At 42.3% G+C, this 17,125-nt stretch overlaps 1 protein-coding gene across 2 annotated transcripts in view; it reads right to left on the bottom strand.

The window, feature by feature from the left end:
* Positions 1-541: 541 nt before the first annotated feature.
* The window catches only part of SYN3 (synapsin III), a 188,636-nt gene continuing 172,052 nt past the window's right edge, over positions 542-17,125 (bottom strand). For both annotated transcript variants that reach the window (XM_033058014.2, XM_033058013.2), the window contains 4 exons: positions 12,773-12,907; positions 7,707-7,791; positions 6,037-6,331; positions 542-4,603 (listed from right to left, as the gene is read on the bottom strand). In XM_033058014.2, the coding sequence (XP_032913905.1) occupies positions 4,471-4,603; positions 6,037-6,331; positions 7,707-7,791; positions 12,773-12,907 (648 nt within the window). In that variant the 3' untranslated portion in view covers positions 542-4,470. The remainder of the gene's footprint in view (positions 4,604-6,036; positions 6,332-7,706; positions 7,792-12,772; positions 12,908-17,125) is intronic.

Here is a 17,125-nt window from a genome sequence, read left to right as displayed (position 1 = left end):
GCTTCTTTATTCCTTTTCTACTTCACAGAGATAGTTTTCCTTTACTACCAAGATTAGCTTTAACTTTTAACATTTGCTTTCAGTAGTTGAATTGCCTTGTTCCAAAAGCATTTTCACCAGTGAAATAATATGGTCAGATCTCTTAGAGTTTGCAGCAATTCTTTATATTCCACTGCCTATAAAAAGGAAAAGTGAAATCTACACTGTATTGGTCTTGCACCATTTTATCCTTGTGGCGAGTGCTTCAGCAATGCATAAATAGTATTCAGATAAGGTTACAGAGCTGATAAAATAATTAATAACTTACCCTTTTCCTTTTTTTCCAAGCTGTTTCTGGGAACAGTGATCACATAATGCGTGTGAGAAGTTAATTTTGTGGTGCCAGTGGTACTCACATTGCCAATGCCTTGATGACAGTCACATGGTTTGCCCAGCTGGCAAGCCTTGTGCTGCTCTGGAATTGGGCCCTCTTTGCTGTGAAGACAACCATGAAGTCATAGTTCTGCTAGGCTGATGCCAGAGGTTCAGTTTATCCTGGATTTTGTCATTTAAATGTTTGTTTTTGAAGTAATGAACTCAGCCCTTTTACACATACACCACTAAGTGACCTGAAGATATTACTTCTCTTTTTTTTGTTGTCCCTCACATTGTAGTAAAGGTGTTGTGACCCAAAGATTAGGAAACCTGACTTAGCTGGAACTGTAAAGTTCCTTAAAAAGGAGTTCCTGTTATTCATAAAACAGGGTATAAAGTGAGTATCTCAGGACCAACAGTATGAAATTAGAAGACAAAACGGAGGAAATACTTGAAAGCTATAGCTGCCTTCTTTGTTTATTTGCTCCTAAGTCAAGTGTGTGTGTCATTGCTGTTGCAAATGATACAAGAGAAATTACAGAAGATGAAATGCCTTAAGATGAGCACTGTACTATTTATCAGTTTGCTACTGAGTCACTTGGAAATAAGGAACTATTATCCTTGGCTTTTCTGTGTATTGTTTTATCTTATTCATGAAAATTCGAGCCAACCAGATAAAGCAACTAAACCATACACAAGGTGTAAGGTCTTATGTACCTGCTTGTGATTAGTGGAAGACTAAAACACCACTGCATTTGCAAGCAGGACTGCTGTTCTTCTGGACCTTAGCTTGCCTGGGAATGCGTGTTCCATTCCTCTTGAAATACCACACCTATGGTATTTCATATGACAAGAAAGTCAAGGTGTTCTTCAGTTTGTAGCTAAACAGCAAAATGTAAATTAATTTTCCAGGTGATGGATATGGTTGGGTGTTGCAACTGTGTCCCAGCTACTTCTTGGGTTGGACCCAAACACACATACCTACTCATCTTTCCTGGTTTCTATGTGAAGAAAATTAAAGCAAATAGGACAAAAGAAGCTTTGACCAGGTTCTGAGTTTTCACATCTGTGTGAGAAAGATCCCAACGTGTGTTGTGGGGCTTGTGTGCTCTGTGATTTAAATGTAACTTCTCCTTACCAAATTTTCTGTTGTTTTATTACTGCCCCTTGTGTTATATTTAGATGCCTATATGCCTCTTGGGTATACCTTAGTTTCCCATTCATATAAGAGAATACCCCTTGTATTCCCTCTTCTCTTTTTCTGGAGTGTAGGGATTTTGGACTAGAAAGCCAGCATCATTGGTGATAACTTGTAGATGGGATGATGCATTTGTGAATCTCCTGCTAGCCACATCTAGTATGTGAGCATCATAGCTGTAGACTGGAAGTGTACTGTTGGGACAGAACACAACAGATTTTCATAATTCTAACTTTGGAAATAACTCAGTGTTTTAAAGCACTTCTGTGAATGGAACTGAAGGTGTATTTTCAGGACCTATGGACTAACTAAATTAAGCTGAGAGTGCCTGTTCTTTGTACTTGATGTTGCAACTTAAAGCTAGGTGGTGAGATGCCATTCTGTTTGCTTGTCCCTTGAAAGGTGACAGCTGGGAGCTGTAGGCAAATGAAGAGATTGAGTCACTACTGGGTATCAAAGCTGACAGTTCTATCCTGTTCCTGTGGTCTGTCAGTGGACAGCCCTGCTGTGTTCAAATGCAGCCTCAGCAAATGATGTGGCTGTTCCACTTTCAGTGATGAACTGCTGTTGATTTATGGGGCTATGTTGTACTAGTCACCATCCCTTTTTTGCATATGTTGTGTTGGTGAAGGAATCATAGTCTCAGGGGATAAAGCATTTTTGGATTCTTGCAGTAAGCTTTCATTTGTGTCTCTGCATTTCTGGTGACCGTTTAGTAGGGAAGGGCATAAACCATGCTGAGGGAAATGTTACAGAAGGAAATCCTCTCCTGCCAGGTTTGTTTTACCTCTTTTTCCTTATAGTGAAGCCTTATTAATTATTAATCTGCTTCTCTTGCTAGTGGGACACTGCTTGCTCAAGGCCATTTCTCACTCTTTTATTGCTCCTGGAGACTGGAAAACAGCAGGGACTGGGTTTTTTCCCCCTCAGGTGATGATGCTACATTGTAAACTGCTTATCAAACCCCATAGCTGAGGAAAACAAAACAAAAGAGAAGACAAGCCATCAGAGAATAAGGTGGTTCTGTAATACTGAATTTGAGGTATTAGTCAGATGAGTCTCTTGAGGGACTTCCAGTCTGGAAAAGCTATGCTGTTACTTGCCATTATTTGTGCAAAGGCCTGCTCAGGGGTAGGTCATACAAGGTCCAGATGACTTCATTGGATTTAGATGTTCATTACAGGTGCTATGCAGGAAGGATTTCCTTGTTTGGCTTTATTCCCATAGTGAATCATAAGATCCAAGATGGCAAATGCAGCTGTTGCTTTTGCTGCTTTGGGGATCTCCTTGTTTAAGTGACAGCAAAGATCTGGGACATTGGCTCAAACATTTTTTAAACTTCCTGACCTCCCTGGGCATGCCTAAGTATCATCATGGTTAAGTTGCCAAGGGAAGCACAAAGCCAAGTCTGGCCTCAAAGCTGCATGTTGAGGAGGCAGGATGACGACTGGCACCTACATTAGGTGTGTTCCAAACAGACCTCCCAGGGTGTAAGGGGTTAGGCTCTCAGCTGGTATAAATAGCTATAAATATATGGATTTGCCCACATATTATGGAGTGAGTTTTTTCAATCATGAACACAGCCTGTGTGGGGTTTATCATGTCCCAGTTCCAGTATACGTGCAAAGACACAGCTTCGTTCAGTGTCGCAGGCTTAGAGGAAAAGCAGACCAGCAAAGATCCTTCTCTGTCTTCTCTGGAAGAATAATTCTTGGGAGTGGTCAGGGAGCTGATTGTTACCTGCCTGGGACAATCCCATACATGTCCTCCTGTGGCTTGGTGTCTCAGGAAGGACCCAGGTCATCTTATTTGTGAAATAATTTTCCAGATCTATTGCAAGTTTGTCACCTTGCAACCATTTTGCATTCACCCCAGCGAAGTCAGTGGGAATTCAAGGCGGGAGACAGGATTTCACTCCATCTCTCTGTCCATTCAGTATTATGGAACACTCAGCACACAACTCTGTGCACTTCATCAGCTCTGCTATTAATTAAGCATGTTCCTGAGGGACATACACAGCCAGATGTGACCAAGTCACCAAAGTGCTTGGAGTTTAGCTGGGTTTTGTCTGGAATTTGTGTGAACTGTGAATGTGAACTCTGGTGTTTTCAGGAGCAGGGGAAGAAGTTGTTTTTTGTGTGGAAGACCCATTTCTTAGGTTATTTTTGAACTAAGGCTACAGGGTTAGAACATGACATTTTTCTCTCAGAACTTGGGAATCATGCACAGAAGATATAAATGCAAGGCATGAGAAAGAGATGTTTTATCTGCTATGAGCAAAGTGATCTGGAACAAAGCAGCAGTCCATCTGGCTGACCTGCTGTGTGATCTTTGGTGCTTACTGTTGCCTGGTACTGTATTTATCTTGAATGTAGTTTTGCTCTGAAAAGCGACCTTTTATGAAGTTCTGTAATGAAATTCCACAGTTCACTGGATGCTCAAGCATGCTCAATTTGTCGGTCAATGTACGCTTATTCTTGACTCTGCTTTTCCACATGTGTTTCTGAAAGAAGTCTAATTTTTTTTAGCTTGAACTTAACAAGAATTCAGTAATTGGAAGTTAACAATTGTATTGACTATATACAAATCAAAATAAAGCCCAGTTTGCACTGTCATAACTGTGTTGACTCCACAGGGGTTAGCAAGAGTAAAATTTGCTTTACAACTCAGTCATTTGAACAGATGTGATTCTGATTATGCACAAAACCCAATGAAATAGTGACACTTTTATACAGTCACTTTTCAGACTGTTATTCGAATATTTTCTTTGTATTAAAAGAACTATAGTTGTCTAAATTCCCTTTACCCAGGTGTTAGTTGTAAATCGCTGGGTTCACTGAGTGTATTCCAGGATGACATCAGGTATGACATAATGTAGAGTGAGGGCTGACAAAAGCACAGATCCAGCTGCAGGACTGTTAATCAGAAAACAGGCTAGCAAATGATTTTCTCAGGTTGCGGATGGTCTCAGCTTTTGCTTCATCTTCAGTGGCATTTCCTCGCTGAGATGACTCAGATACGCTGAAGCTGTTTGTCAGGGACTGCGATTTGCTGAAAGGGAAAACAGAGTTCAGTCTCAGCAGGAGAAGGTGGGAATTCGAAGCTGGTTACTCATGCTTTGTGTTTTACCACACAGACAAACACAAGGATTAAAGGAGAGGTTGGCACAGAAAATATCGATGTGCTAAGACATCCAGGAATGGGGGAGGTGAGACAGAATGGGGCATGGGCAAGAGCTCAGTTGAAACTGGTAAGTGTTGAAAACATCTGACTAGAAGTTTGCAGTTACCATTTGGTGGGGCTGTTGTGAGAAACCCTTAAGTAATTTCACTACTAATACAGAAGAATGTATTAGTATTAGGGTCACTGTCTCTCATCAGCATTACCAGGAATGATGGTCTTGGCCTTTCAGCTGTGAGAGCACCAGAGGCAGGGTAAGTTGGTGTCCAGATCCTCTGCAATGTGCGCTGTTTTTTGCCTTCCTCGGCCTGTGTGCTCTGACTTGTCAGCTCTCTAATGCAGGTCTTTGGGTTGACCACACTACTCCTGCTGGCTAGTGGTGAAGTTCAGATCAGGATTGTGCTTGTTAAGTAAATGTCCCAATTTTTTCCTGCTACCGTGCTTAGTTTCGTCTGATCAGTAATAGGTATCCAGCACAAAACCAGACTGGAAAAAGTACCTGAAATATGTATAGTATGGTGTCTGCATCCTTAGCACCAGCATTTTGATCCTTAAGTACACTTCTTTTAGCTTGCCTTGCTAATGTAAACATCATCACTGAAAGCCTGTTCTAGAACATCACTCCTCTGCTTCTCAGAAATTGTCTTCTTATTCCTAGCTATATTTTGTTCTGGCCTATTCATACCAATTTCTTTGTGTTAACTTCCAGTCAGAGTCAGAATTCTTTTTGGTCAGTTTTCTTGCCATGGTGCTAGCAAGATACGCTCCACAAACAGTGACAGCAAAAGCTCCTACTAGAGATCCAAAGATAATTCATCAGATAAGCTCTGCTCCAGAAGAATACTTCCCCATACAGTTACCATCTGGAATTTCATATATATGAATAGGGACACTTCCCTCTATCTCACCTGCCTCTTTGCTACCAAATGCAAAAAAGAACCTTTGTGGCTCCTGCCCTTAGGAAATGGTGAAGGAATAATTCCTGTTGAGCTTTCTGGCCAATATTGTGCTGTTTTCAGCCTGTGAGGATTATACACCCTTCTGGGAAAGCAGTGGCTGTGTTGATAAGTGTGGAATCTTACTAATGTCAAATACAACCTGTTCCTCCTGACAAGAGGTCACTGGTGCGCTGTTATGCCAAGGGGTTCATGTTTACCTCTGAAGTCACTCACAGTTGTGCAGGCCTTTGTCCCTGGGGACTACTGCCTGACAACACGTGATACGTTCTTCATGTCAACTCAGGGTACTTTTTGGACAGCCTTATTGTAATACCTGCAGATACTAGGAGTTTGCCAGAAACTTACTTCAGGTGTGGATGTGGGCTGGTTTGCTGCTTGGACATTTCCGTGGGGCTGGGCTGGCTGGGAGCCCGGCCTTGCGCAGGAGGCCTAGGCTGCTGTGGGGGGAACGCGCCTGCCTTGGAGGCCTGCACTGGAGAGGACCCAGCTGCTGATCGGACTTGCTGTGGAGATCCAGGTGACCTTTGCTGAGGGGAAGTGGACTGGGGACTCTGGGGCTGCTGTCCTTGAGGAGACAGCCGCTGCTGTGGGGGTGCATTTGTCCGTGGAGGCTGAGATCCTTGTGGTTGGCGTGGTCCACCTGGAAGGGACATGTAGACATAAACGTGAGGAAATGCATGTGGTGGGCAACAGGCATGGAACAGGAAGGACAGGTTTTGCTAAGAGGAGAGACTCTTCAGAGTAGCTTCATAGAGAAGAATATGGCAAATCCTCTCTTATAGGCCTAAAATTGGTGTCATTCCCTCCTCTCTAGAGCTGTCCATTTCCCTACCTTCTTCAGCGCTAAAGAAATGCCTCCACTCACCCTGAAGGGAGTCACTTCAACCTGCCTTGCCCTTCATGTATCTGATGTTTCTTATCCTTGGCGAGGACTTCCTGCTTGGGAAAGGAAGAGAGACTAGAGAAAGAGAACCAACTCTGTGGGAAATGTAAGCTGATCCTGCTGGTTTGGGTCAGCAGTTTGACGTGAGACATTCCATCCTATCACCATCCATACCTCTGTTCCAGAACCATCTCCAGGTACCTTCAGTTGCTTTGCTAGCAGACTGTGAAAATCTGACAAAAGTTGCAGATGGTGTTGTGAGGTCTGGTTGGATTTCACAAGTGGTCAGGGGAGTTATGTGAGAAAAAGTTTTTCAGAGAATTGAAGGGGAGTACTGGAGACAGATGGAGAGCACTATCCTGCAAGGCCAACAGCTCATATCAGTCACAGTATGAAATGCCAAGATTACATACATGTGTTTGGTGTCAGAAATGCTCAATTTTGGATGCAGCAAAATTGTGACCAATGAGGAAAAGATAATTAGAGAAGGGTGTTAATTTGGTAGAAAGTTGAAATGGGGAAAGGAAGGGAAAGTTGCAAAAAGGAGGGACTAATCAGTTATGTGAATTGAGTGGTTGGTGAGATCTGGCTACCCACGGGCCTCACATCACCTCAGTGTACGTCAGGACAATAAACCCAACCTGTTGTTCTGATTAAGCCATGTAAGTCAGATCTGCTTCTGCTGTCAGGAGGAGCTGGGGGTGTGCTCTGGCTGACATGGGAACTGCTGGACAGATGGATCAAGGATCCTGGCATTGCATCATTGATGTCTGTTCCAAGCCTGACAGCACTAGCATCTTCCCACCACTTCTTAACACTTGTAACTGCACAACTCTGTGCAAACACAATATACCCTGTGCCCAGAATCCTGCTCCAGTGCTAGTTCAAGTGGCCTTGTTTTGCTGAGCCGAGTCCTACCAATGGTATCAACTAGATCTATATCAAATTTTCATCCCAATTTTTGACCTGCTGTGGAATGTGACAGTATCTGCTTTAATGGTACACCGACTTTGCTGCCTGCTTGGCAGTGAATTGGAAAAGGAGTGAAACCTTTATCTTGATAACCTTTTATTTAGAAGGCAAACTGATAGGACTCAGAGTCATCACTGTCATAGGAATCAGAGAACTGTACCTTGTGGAGGAGGCCGTGGTTGTGACAGTTGTCCAAGCAGAGGTCCAGTCTGAGATTTCATTGACGCAGGCTGAGTTTGTGGAGGCTAGAGGGAAAAAAAACTAGTCCAGTTAATACCGAGTCCCCAAAGAGAAGCCCTGAGGTAATACAGGAACTGTAGAGTCATTAAGTGTTCCTTAAATACACACTCACACACATGCAGCATCTGGCTGGTAAAATCTCCTGAGACTAAAATGGAGAGGTGAGTAAAAAAGAGTATAGAAGTTGTTTGCTCACAGGGAATAACAATGAAGTTACAATTTAGAATGTTTTTTAGGCAATCAGGAATTACCAAATGTATCTGGCCTGAGGGGTTCTCTTAGTCCCATCTCCCATTTTGGACAGTTGCCAGCACCAGATGTTCTGAAGGAAGGACGGATGAACCATGGAAATGTCTATGGAGTAATCATTTCTGTACCCTAAGGGGTCTCCTCTTGATTGCTAATAAGCATGGGCTAGATTCAGCCCTGAAACATGAAGCTTATTATCTGCTCCACAAAATCTTTGCAACAGTTTCAGATATTTTGTTTTGATATTTATATCCAGACCCTTTGAGTCTTGCTCAACTTTCAGCCTCACTGTCTTTCCGATTTCTTATCTCTGTTGCTTTGTTCTGAGTTTTGAGACTAGTTCTCACAACCTGCCCATGCTAGGCCATTAATTATTTTGCAAACTTTAACTGCTCTCTCTCTCATTCACCTCCTTTCTAAAGCCAAGAGACTTTAGAATCCCTCCAATCCCTCCATGGGAATATTTCCAAGCCCCTAATTGTTTTCATCACCAACTTCTCTTTCCCAGCTTTGTAATTTCTCCTGCAGATGCCAGAGATGGGTCTGCTTACATTTTTCCAGATGAAGCAATATCTGGGTTCTCTGTATACATTGCCAGTTCATTTTTCCTGCATCCTAATTTCCTGCTTTTCCCTTGTCAACACAACCATAGGCTGAGCAATGGTTTTCATTAGCCTGTATGCGACAAAGTATTTCTCAAGGGAATGGCTGGTGCCACTTGAAAGTTCTGCACATTGTTTATGCTCTCCCTCTCTCTACCCCCAGCTTAGCTTACCCTCCAGTCTTCCATATGGAGTTTCATTTGCTGTTGTGGTGACTGAACATACATAGCTCTGTCAGATGTTCTTCACTGCCATCCCTGGTCCTGACTAACGCAAATAATTTGGTGCCATCTGCTCTTTCTTCTCTCTCGCTGTTTAGTCTTTTTGACAGATATTTTAATAAACAGATTAAGCAATGCAGAGCTGCTGCACAAAGGGCTGGTCCAAAGTTAACAAAAGTCTGAGTAAGCCTATTGCACAAAATTGTTTATGAAAACCAGGGAAGCTGGAGACAGATAGGCTGGTACATGCTGGATTATTTACATGCAGAACATCATGATAAAAGGGTCTTCAAGGCTCCTGAAAGGTCAGGAGAATGAGCTAAGTGATGCTGGAAATGGGAAGAAATGTTTCATAGTTGGAAACATTGAAATTAGTTTCAACTGACTAACATAAATGTGATGAAGTTGCCAGACTATCTTTTGCACTATTTATCTGTGACTTGCAAATGGATGGGGAAGGCAAATCTGGGAATTTTCCATAGGGCTTCTAGCCCTATACAGCTTGAGAACTAAACCTTGCCTTGGTGTTGATGGAAATTAACTGTTCTAATGCTGTGACATGCCTTGATTCGACCAGGCAAAGAAAAGGAATTGGATCTTATATTCACCTCTACAGCCTCTCCCTACAGTCAACCAAGGCATCTCAGAGATAAAGACAAAACAGGTTTTTGAGGATGAGAGATGAAAGGATGAGGGCCAGCTCAAGGTCTTCTGCCTTTGGAAGAGAAACAGTGAAGGGAAAGTCTGGTGGTGGGTCAGAGAAGTGAGGATAGAACCACAGTGTAGCCATGAGACCGGGTTTCATGTTGAAAGCAACCTTGTCATTAACATCTTATCCTGTCCTGGGCTCAACCAACCCATTTATCAACACAGCCAGGCACAGTATCCTTGAAGTATTCCCCTCTGCTAACTGTTTGCAAGAATTAAAATCTCTAACATCTATATCTGAGGTCAGCTTCTGCTACACAGTAAAACTTTACCTTTAATGCTATCTAAAACTTTACCCTCCCTGCTTTTTTTTATAGCTTGTCTGTTTCCTTGCCTAAGGCTTTTTGATGAGCTGCATAATTCTCACTGATTGCCTGCTTTTAACCACTTCATGAAAGAATTCCCAAAGAAATTAAAGGAAAATAATTGAAAGGAAATTAATGGGACATTTTTTCCTTCTTCAAAAAAAATCACGTGGTAAATGACCTTAGTTGTGGTTTCTGCTGGTTTATTTATTCTTCTGTATTCTTCTTTAAGTGATCATTTGAAATAATTCATAGTCTATGGCTTGTCTAAATTTTTCTACATTACTCTTTCTACATTACTCTTACGGGTTTCAAACACTTATTTTGTATTTGTAGTACACCAGTCCTCTGAAGCAGCAACTATTTTTGACAATATTGCACAGTTTTTTTGGCAGCTTAGTCACTTCCCAAAGTCATTTCATTGGATGTGACCATCTGGAACTGGGGGCTTAATATTTTTTAAAAAATATCCGTTGTCACTAATTTAATAATTGCTTTTGTTCTTTTCTGTGTCATTCTGATCAGGAAAAACTATAATGAGGTAAAGAAGTTCCCCACTTTAAGCAATTAAATTTACTAGAGTCACAACACTGTCCCTGTTGTGATCGGGAACATATGCCAGTTCCAAACCTGAAACTCCTAATTTCCTCCCTTAACTTTGGATGATCCATAAAGCCGACCAATTGCTTGGGAGGGTTCCATTTTCTAATGAACTCAACTTGTTTCATTCTTTCCTCTATCAAAATTAATTTCTGTCCTATTTACATTTCCTATTATTACTGAATGATGCCACATAAAGTCTTCTTAAATCTCAGATTTCCAAATTTGAAATATTTTTTTTTCCTTGTTTGTCTTAAATGTCCCTTTTGTCACTTAATTCTATGAGTTTATTTCTCACATTCTTGGTTCATGAGCAGATCAGAAATGTATATATGCATTCTGGAAAACAGTGGTCTCTCAAATGGCGTCTATACAGTTTCACTGCTGGGAGTTGATTGATCTTCTTTTCTCACACTTTTGTCATACCCTTACTTTTTGATATCACATTTGTCCCTTGGACATTAAATCTAATGGTACACACTCACTATCTGCATTTGTACCTGGATGTTTCTTATGGCAAACTCAAGGTGTTTTTACTTCCCTCTGAATTGCTATCCACTGTGATATTTGACTTGCTTCTTGATAACTGAAGTCTCACATTGTTGTGACTTGTTACTTTTCCATCTCCGTCAATTTTGTGCACTCAGTTTCATAATTTCTCAGTTTTTGTCAACCCAGAGACTAGTACAGAGAGGACCAATAATATTTAAAGGTATTTTATTCATACCCATAGATATCCAAGGATTCATATTTCTATGTATTCAGTTCTTCTGTCTTTATATTCAGAATTGCTCTTTATATTCCTTATGTGAAAGTCTTCATCCACAGCTCTAGTTCTGCATCTCACTAGCCTCATATTTATTTCTCTCTGGACACTTCTAACTGTTATAACATTATGTTAGTAATGTGGCATATACATTTTTTGTGATGTTTGTGGCACCAAGATCTTTGTCTATAGTAAAACACTCTAGTTAACCTGTTTGTGAGTTTAGTTTTCTTGATTATATGTACAGGTGTTTCTAGGTTTTATTCCCAATGAAATCAGTTTTCTTATTTGACTCTTCTATTTGACAGCCTGTCCCTTCAAGATTTGTTTTGTTCTTGTTTTTGCCTTAATTTAGGTCTGCTGTAGTCCAGTCCAATCCTGTACCAGTATATTACGGACATGGAAAACAGATGCATCTGTCCACGTTCTCAGTTTCTGTTGGCTTGCCCCTTTGCTCTTAGTTGATACATTCTATGTCTTGGCTTTTCAAATGGTAGTTCTTGATTCCACTTTGCAAATGCTATCTCTTCTGTACCACTTTAACTGCCTCAAAGCATTTTCAATCTCTGTTAAATGTTTACTCCTTCACTCCAGCTAAAACTTGGAGTTACCCTGAATACCCTTCATGTTGGGACCTGGTCCCAGCTCCTAGCAGGAGTGGACTGTCATATAACAAAGGCAGAACACCATAAAGTGCCTTCTCCCCTATTTTGTCTTGAGTGGAAATGAAAATTGTACCAGTGTGTGGCAATCAGTTTTGCCTCTCAGCCTTTTTCCTCTCTTGTCTCTTCTGTTGTACTGATTTGTTGTCCTCAAACCTTCACCCTTGGCTCTCTGTTAGATACTGAAAGAGGTGTAGCGAGTACACCTGGATACTCTGGTTGTGTTCTGGGGTGTTTCATTTATATAGAACTGCCCCTGGGAAATGTGGCAGTAAAATTAGATGCATTTGATACTCAAAATGGATGTACACAAGAAGAACTAAGGGGTCAGTTTAAATGCAGAACTCGTATATATCAGAATTCAGCTTTAGTGAAGCCTCCTCCTGATGTAAGTGACAAAGGACATCTCTGAAAAAAACTGCAGTAAGGAAAGGAAAAAGTCTTGCTGCAGTTTCCCATTTTCTGTTCTTGAAAGCAGAACAGGGATGCAAAAACTAGAATGAAACCTATCCTGAGGGATGGTGTTAGACAGAAATGAAACTAGGTATTAGAAATACCTCTAAAAATGCCTGTCTTCAATGTGAATCAATGAATTTAGCAAGTCTGAATGTTTAGATGCATGACATGCTACTGGTGTGATGTCATATTTATCTGGAAGGAGAGTAAAGGACAGATGTGTTCCTTGGGGGTGCCCACTTTAAAGAGCATGTGAGAGTCTCCTTTGGAAGAGCAGGAATCAGTCTGTCCAATACACTCCCATATGGGACTGTTCAACTCTCTGGGATGTCTGACTGCCAGGCACATTCAGCAAGGAGAGAGAAAGAAAGAAGTTCAGGGAAATAACTTGGTCACAAGGTCTCTATTCACTCATACCCAAGGCCTCAGCGGTGACGGCGTAGATCCAGCAGTGATGACAAGCTGAGTCATTTTGGAAACAACCAGATCAGCTATAAGTTGTCTGTCCTCTTCTATGTGCTCCCCAATCAGGGGCATTGAGCTGTCCATCACCTGCCACAGGAGGCAAAAACAACAGTTAGTAAGGTGGTTTCCTGAGGGCAGATGCTTGTTTCAACTCGCCTCTTACATTAATTAACCTGTTTTGTGTCTCCACATCCTTGCCGATATCTAGTCACCCGTCTCCTCATGCTGAAAGATGCTTGACGTTTTCAGGTGTTGGATTTTGCTTAGGGTTTTCTGGAAATGTGCATCCCCCAAGCTCTCTATCTTTCTTCCCTTCACAATGCAGCCAAGCCAAGACTTATGGTGTCTGGAAGCTTTCAAAATCAACTTAATACAAATTTTTTCTCCTTCACATGCCCTGAGGAGATGCCTCTGATGGATAAAGTCTCTCTGGCATTGTCCCACAGTATTTGGGGATGACATTGTAACTTAAAGGGCCGCAGGAGAAGAGAAACAACATATACTGAAGCCTGAGGAGATGAGAGCAACAGGGATGGAGGAAACCAGGAAACATTTGGGATTAATGAACACAAAGCACTCCATCCTGAGAGGGAAAATAAACACCACAGATGTGTAATGAATAGGATGTCACCAAACCAGCACCAAGCACAGGAAAATAAACTTGATCTCTGCTTGTCTTCTTGATAATGCTGTGATACAACTGCTTCCCAAGCAAGTTCTACAAATCCACTGGGGAAAACTGGTAAGCAAGACTGTGGGGATGGGGGAAGGAAAACTGTCAAAGGGTCTTTGAGGTAAGAAATGGCCTCACAACAATAATACTGAAAGCACAGCAGACCCCAAGCTGTATAGCAGCCCCGAACATGATTTTCAACAGTTCATCATAAATCAAGTGATTTGCAAACATTAGCTAAATCCCACAGGAAGAACTGTATTCTGATGAAGTTAAGATTCAGCTGGAGTAAATATAATAGTACCAAAATACCAGGGTTGGAAGAGTTTATTTTATTTTGCTTTTATTTTTAAAGCAAACATTAAAATCCCTGGAAATGCAAAGTTGAAGGTTGAATTGCTCAAGAAAGGCACTGACTCACGCTCAGATAACAATCGGAAGTGCACTCCACCCTGGCAAGGCTGCAAGAGTACATTCTTGGAGGGAAATGGAAAATTTTGCACCCTCTTTTTTTTAGATTTAAAGTAGAGGAAATCAGTGAGGTGAGTTCACTGAGTTTGTGTTCTGGTCTTTTCCTGCAGAATAATGGTTTTGTTTAATTTCTATAGGTGTCTTCTATGAACACTAGAGAAGCTGCCTAGAAAGTTTTAACTACTGTACACATGGAAAGGGTGTTTATATCCAGGGCCTATCTGGCCCAGGGGGCAAAAGGAGAAGGTTGGAAAATTATATGCCAGTGTTTGGCAAAATACACGAGGTGGCTTTTCCTTCCACTATCCACTTAGCTGTTCTTCCGTTGAGAAATGAGGTGAGGAATGTGATGCTTCCTAACAGTACCAGGGAATGGCCAATTCCCATCTGGGTCTCACTAGCCAGGGGCTCCTGGGTGCCTCCGGCAGGTCCCTGCGCAGATTTTCCTCCTCTCCGCTGCTATCTTAAAAGGAAATGTGGCAATTACAGTTCCCGAGAGAGAAGCAGTTTCCCGTGTCCCCGCACGGTGCGAGAGGCCCGTGTGACCACTAGATGATGCCGTGTGAACACTAGATCATGCCCTTACCCTGCCGAGAGTCAGGCGAGCCGCGCTCCCGGCTCCCGCCCGGCTGGGAGTCACCCAGACACGGCTCTGCTCAAAACACTCCGAGCCCCGCTTTTCATGGGCTCGTAGAATGGTTTGGTCTGGAAGGAAGCTTTAAAGGCCACCCTGTCCAATACCCCTGCTATGAGCAAAGACATCTTCAACTCGATCAGGTTCCTCTCGAGCCCCATCCAACCTGACCTTCAATATCTCCATAGATGGGGCATCCACCACTATCTGCACTGCTAAAAATTTCTTCCTTATCTATAATCTGAATGTACCCTCTTTTAGTTTAAAGTCATTATCATCTGTCCTGTTGCAACAAGTCCTGCCTGAAGGTTTGTTCCTTTCTTATGGGCCCTCTTTACATACTGGAAGGTGCTATAAGATCTGCTGAGATCCTTCTCTTCTCTAGGCTGAATAACCACAGCTCTTTTGGGAGCTGTCTTCACAGGAGAGGTGCTCCAGCACTTTAATCATCTTCATGACCCTCCTCTGAATCTGCTCCAACAGGTCCATTTTTTTCCTGTGCTGAGAACCCCAGAGCTGATTTCCCCATTTCAGGGACTGCTTTTTCCTCTTTCTGAGGCTGCAGTGGCTGAAGAGGAAGATGGTGCTTTATAAACCAAAGGCACCAGGGGGAGTGAACCCTGGAGCAGGTTCCACCTGAACCAGTGAAGGTGCACCTGAGATGAGACTATCTGCTGTCCTGATTTGTAGTATCTGGCAGGGAAATGTGAGATGTGGGAGACAGAAAATACAGGAGTGAACAACCACATGCACAGGGGAAGGCCTTTGAAAATGGCAGTGTTTTCTGTGAGTAAAATGATACACCTGGTTGCCACTGAACTGAAAAGAATCATGAGTGGTCACCTTGCCTGTCCTGCAGGAACGGTAAATTGGTCTGGAACTGGGCAGATACAAATGCTGATACTAAATAAATCAGCTGGCTGAGGGGAATATGTGAATTACAGACAGACAGGACTTATCCCTTCCCAGGTGATCACAGAATACCTGGGCAAGGCAAGAATATGTCACTACATATGGACCCAGCCTTTGTAGCTGCTCAAGGTCAGTGGCTGGTCCTGGTGCTGCTGCTGTTGACTGGTAAGTTGTATGAGGGGTGAAGAAAAAGCGCCCAGGCAGACTCAGGAAAAGACATATTGGTTCTCCCTCTGTGCCTATTTGATGCTGAAACCTGAGGAAGGGAGGAAGGAAGAGAGGAAGGAAGGAAGGAAGGGAGGAAGGAAGGAAGGAAGGAAGGAAATTACACCATACACGTTGCTGAACTCTTTTGAGAGTCTACAGACACCAGTAGAGAACTTGCATTATTCTGAGGAATTCTGATTGAGGGCTGACTACTTATGTAGAATATTCCCTCAAAGGGATAAAGTTATTCAAAGCAGAGCAAAAAAGAATCACCAAAATTTACTGTTAAATGCATAATCTGTTTCAATATGAGTGATAAAGATGGTACGTAAGTGTCCTAAGAAACGTAACAGATACTGCTGTTTGTCATGAGAAAAGAAGGTGAAGTTCAAGTTAGAGCAAATACCATGTGTGCAAGATTACTCTTGTGCTGTTGATAACTCATCTATCTTAATCTGATCTTGTTTGCAACAAACCACTGTGATAAAGCTTAGTTCATAGAACTGCCCATCACTACCTCTGTGAATTTTTCCTCAAGAACTACTTTGCACTGTGAAAATTAATTACTGTCTGCAATTGCATTGTGCAAATTCCTTGTTTGTTCAGCCCATTTAGGCGTGCTTTCTTGTAAAATGTCACAGCACACTGTTTCTTCTTATCAAGAAAATACAACTGTCACTCTGTTAAGTAACTTTTTTCTCCCACTAGCAAAAGAAAAAAAAAAAGGAAAATAAGGGATCAGTTTCAGACCAAGAAAAGTACCCCAGGAAGCTGGCTGGAGGCAATTAATTACTTGTCAACATCTCCCTCAGATCTGCATAAAAAGGTGCCTGTCTGGCTTTGTTCTGCTTCGTATATTGCAGTACTCTACTCTTTTCCATCAGCCTGGCACCTGAAGCTTGCTGGATGTTGGTATACCAGACCTGCTCAATCAGGTTCTCCTCTGGGATAATTTAGCATGACCCATCTGAAACTATATTGTGTTTCTTCTGATTTGTGTCATATTGGATGCATTGCTGCTTACCTTGGTCACAGAGAGAGGAGCACGGGCGTGCATTTCTCTGTGTGCAAGCTGATGATGGCTGTTAGGGTACGGATGTGCTTTTCACCAGTCAGTCACACACAGTGGCAGATGTGAAACCCAGAGGCATACCCAGACAGAGGCGTATAATCTTTAAGCCCAGAGCTCGCCATGTGTACACGTACAAAGGCTTATGTGCAAGAATATATGCAGGGATATGAAAACCACAAATCACATCTAACCATGTGTAGACACAATCCAAATGTCCTTACAGCTGCCTCTAGCAAGGCTGCTTTCTTCCTCTTTCTCTCCCAGCTGCAGGGGCATAGAGGTTTAAAAGTGCACAGCAGGGAAACAGTCTGCTCTAGGGGATGCTCCTCTAGGTGC

Source organism: Catharus ustulatus, chromosome 4 (assembly GCF_009819885.2).
Source record: "Catharus ustulatus isolate bCatUst1 chromosome 4, bCatUst1.pri.v2, whole genome shotgun sequence".
NCBI classification, from domain to species: Eukaryota; Metazoa; Chordata; class Aves; order Passeriformes; family Turdidae; genus Catharus; species Catharus ustulatus.
This window is presented reverse-complemented; position numbering and strand designations above follow the sequence as displayed.